At 57.3% G+C, this 3,539-nt stretch overlaps 1 protein-coding gene across 1 annotated transcript; it reads right to left on the bottom strand.

Annotated features, from left to right (window-relative positions):
* Nucleotides 1-480: 480 nt before the first annotated feature.
* LOC127314064 (calmodulin-binding receptor kinase CaMRLK) lies at nt 481-3,035 on the bottom strand. Its single transcript, XM_051344539.2, has 2 exons — nt 1,474-3,035; nt 481-1,313 (listed from the first exon to the last, which is right to left on the bottom strand). Exons 1-2 carry the CDS (start codon nt 2,810-2,812, stop codon nt 658-660), a joined length of 1,995 nt encoding a protein of 664 aa, XP_051200499.1. The 5' UTR covers nt 2,813-3,035; the 3' UTR covers nt 481-657.
* Nucleotides 3,036-3,539: the final 504 nt, after the last annotated feature.

Genomic DNA, 3,539 nt, shown 5'->3' with positions numbered 1-3,539 from the left:
ACTAAATATTTACGAAAAATATCAACGTCTATGATACAAATCTATTGTAGTAAAATCATCATAAAATATACTTCCATATTTATTTGGTATCATAAATATTGGTATTTTTTCTTATATTTAGTCAAACTTTGTGAAAAATTGTAAAAAGCTCTCTGGCCTTATAATCTCAAACGGTGGGAGTATGATTTTGACTAAACTCAGTACATGAACAAAATAAAAATGAAAAAAAAAAAGACATACTAGCTATGAGTTGGCTATAAATAGCATGTCATATTTCTTATAGCCAACGGTCAGCTATACTGTTAAAATTGCTCTGAACATTTGTTTCCATGATTTTGGTCTGGGTATAAGCAGTGTATAAGCCAGCTTTTGAAATTAAATGGCGGGAACCCAACTGTTTGTACGGGCAAAGCATCGGCCAACAATCAAATACGAACAGTTCTTGTTCCTGCCAACGCAATGAAGAGCCCAAGCAAGCAACACGAGGAAAAGGCTGTGAAATCAACTGTTGCCGGCAAGGAAAATTGTTTACAAACAATGTACAAAGCTGCCGTGTTGTGAGTGAGGTGCATGGTGTACTCGAGCGAAGGCATGTGCCGGTGGCTGACATGATCACGATGAGCTCACAGGTACACTTGGCACCACCGCATCATGGCCTCATGCATGATCGCCACCGTGAGGCGCACGAGCTGCCGGCCGGATGTCCTTGAGCACCCCCACCACCTGCTGCATCGTCGGCCTCTTGTCCGGCGCCTGCGCCGTGCAGAGGTACCCCACGCGCAGGCACTCCACCATCTCCCGCTCCGCGTCCGGCCCGGCCGCCGCGTCGCCGTGCACCCTGGGGTCGACGATGTCCAGCGCCTTGCCGTCGCGCACGATGCCGCGCGCCCAGCTCACGGACGCCTCGTCCCACCGCGCCTGCCCCGTCATCAGCTCCAGCACCAGCACGCCGAACCCGTACACGTCCCCCTCCGCCGTCGCGTCCTCGCCGCCGCCGAGGCGCCCGAAGTCGGAGATCCGGGGCTCCAGGTCGTCGCCGAGCAGGACGTTCGTTGGGACCAGGTGGCCGTGCACGACGGCGCGGCCCGACCCCGCCCACCCCTGGTGCAGGAACGCCAGCCCCCGGGCGACGCCCAGCGCGATGCGGTGCCGGGTCGGCCAGTCCGATATGGAGCGCTTGTCCTCCGCCGTCTCCCAGATGTCGCCGCTGCCGGCGGCATCGTCCATGTCCGGCTGCCCCGCGGGCAGCTCGTGCAGCCACCGGTGCAGGTCGCCTTTCTCCATGTACTCGTACAGCAGCAGCTTCTCCCTCCCTGCAATAAATGGACGTGCTTTGAATTTCAAAAGCTGCGGCGCGCGCGCGGCTCCGGCAGAGACTTCAATCAATGCATGGCGAAAGCTCATCTGACCGGTGCACCTAACGTCCTAACCTAACTGCTCCAACTAGAAAAGAACCCAAGAATGAGCTAGTACCTGCGATGCAGTAGCCAAGGAGCGGCAGTATGTTGGGGTGCCGGAACCGCGCGAGCTCCCGGAACGCGGCGGCCGCGGCAGCCGGGTCGTCGTCCTCCTCCTCGACCCCTGCCATGCCGCCCTCCACGACGCGCACGACGACGTGCAGGTCGCCGGGGAGAACGGCGCGGTACGCGGCGCCGCTGCGGCCGCCGCGCTCCGCCAGCTGGGACTCGCGCCCGAACCCGGACGTGGCCGCGGCGAGGTCCGCCAGAGTCAGCTCCATGAGTGGCCGCTCGAACAGCACCACCGGCGCGGCCGACGCACCCTTTACCGCTGCGGCCGGCACAACAACTTCTTCTTCCTCCTTCTCACCACCCCACTGCGACTTTTTCTCCCCCGTCTCATTGTCTTTGTTCTTCCTCCTCCTGCACCTCACTACCCCGCACGCCACGGATCCGACCAAGCAGAGCAGAACGATCACCGATGCGACCCCGCACATCACCGCCACGGCGACCACGCCCAGATGCTTCTTTCCTTTTGCTTCCGTCTCCGTGCTCTTCCCCTTCGTCGCCGGATCCTTCTTTGTACTCCCTGCCCGGTGTGGCGGCGGCGACGGTGGAGGCGCCCTCCGCGGCGCAGGCGCAGCAGAGTCCTTGGAGAACACTAGCGAAGCATTGCCGGCGTGCACGAACGCCGAGGCTCCGAACTTCTTAACCGCACTGGCGTTCACCGCGCCAGACATGTTATTGTACGAGACATTCAAGAAACGGATCCCACTCAGCGGCGGGAGGTCGCCGGGGAACCTCCCCTGCATGGCGTTCCGGGAGAGGTCGAGCCGGCTGAGCCGCGTGAGCCGCCTCAGCCCCAGCGGCACAGCCCGGATCCTGTTGGCGGACAGGTCGAGCGCGTCGAGCCCCGCGAGGCCGTCCAGCCCGGCCACGCCGGTGAAGCGGTTGCCGGACACGTTGAGGGACCGGAGCCGCGGGCTCGGCTCCACCCGCAGCGAGCCGCCGAGCTGGTTCCCGGACACGTCCAGGGAGAGGAGCGACGGCGCGCGCCAGAACGCGCCGGGGATGGCGCCCCGGAGCGCGTTCCCGGAGAGGTCGAGCGCGGCGAGGGCGGACAGGTTGGCGAGCGACGCCCACGCCACGGCGCCCGTCAGGTTCCGGGACGGGAGGCGGAGCTCCTGGACAGGCGAGCATGCCGGCACGCTCTGCGGCTGGAAGTTGCGCACGTGCCGGAACGCGGCGGCGACGATGGCCGCGTCGTCGCCGGGGCAGGAAGAGGAGGCAGAGTCGGAAGGAATGGAGGCGGAAAGAAGCAGCAGCAGGAGGACGAGGAGGGAGTGGAGTGGCATTGCTGACGAGCAGTGGAAGTGTACCTAGTACTTGTGTCGGGGAGTCATTACTTATTGGAAGGAGATTTGGAGGGAGCTGGCATTGACGGAGGAAGAAGATGAAGAATGGAACAGTGCGCCGTGCAGTGCAGGGGAGTTGCTCAGTTGATCTGGGTGGGAAGTGTGTGAGCTGGTTTAATAGCGACTGGTAGTGTCAGTGAGTGTGTGCTTGAAACATGGGGTCGAGGAGGTGTTGGTTTCTCCATCTCATCGTGGACTTGGAAGAGTGGAGTCGGGTGGAGAGAGTGAGCGAGATGGTTGATCTGGTACGCCGGTTCCCCTCTGACTTCTGCCTTCTTGAAATCCAAACTCCAAAAGGTAAATAAAAACCCGAAAAAATAGTAAAAAAATTTAAAAAAATTCTGAAATTTGTGCACAATGAACATGATCAAGTGTTTTAACTGCACACCAAACTTCTACGAGAAAAGACATATGTAGTGGTTTGTGCAAAAAAAGACAAAATATGGTGTTGTTTGGAACATCTAGATTTGTTGCTTACATCACTTTGATTTATCTTTTTTGCACATACATTTACATATGTATTTTATCGGAGATTTTTGTGCAGTTAAAATACTTATTCATGTTCATTGTACAAAAATTCAGATTTTTTGAATTTGTTTACTATTTTTCGATTTTTGTATTCAACCAGGAGCATATGAGCTCGGGTTCAGAAACACCTTGTCCAAAA

This window comes from Lolium perenne, chromosome 7 (genome assembly GCF_019359855.2).
Source record: "Lolium perenne isolate Kyuss_39 chromosome 7, Kyuss_2.0, whole genome shotgun sequence".
In the NCBI taxonomy this organism is placed as follows: domain Eukaryota; kingdom Viridiplantae; phylum Streptophyta; class Magnoliopsida; order Poales; family Poaceae; genus Lolium; species Lolium perenne.
Note: the sequence above shows the minus strand (reverse complement) of the source record. Positions and strands in the feature narration are given on the sequence as shown.

Bases quoted from the DNA above. Each gene is read 5' to 3' on its own strand.
- LOC127314064 (XM_051344539.2), bottom strand. From the start codon at position 2,812: ATGCCACTCCACTCCCTCCTCGTCCTCCTGCTGCTGCTTCTTTCCGCC. The intron at 1,314-1,473 runs GTACTAGCTCAT...CATTTATTGCAG, and splicing joins CCTTGGCTACTGCATCGCAG to GGAGGGAGAAGCTGCTGCTG.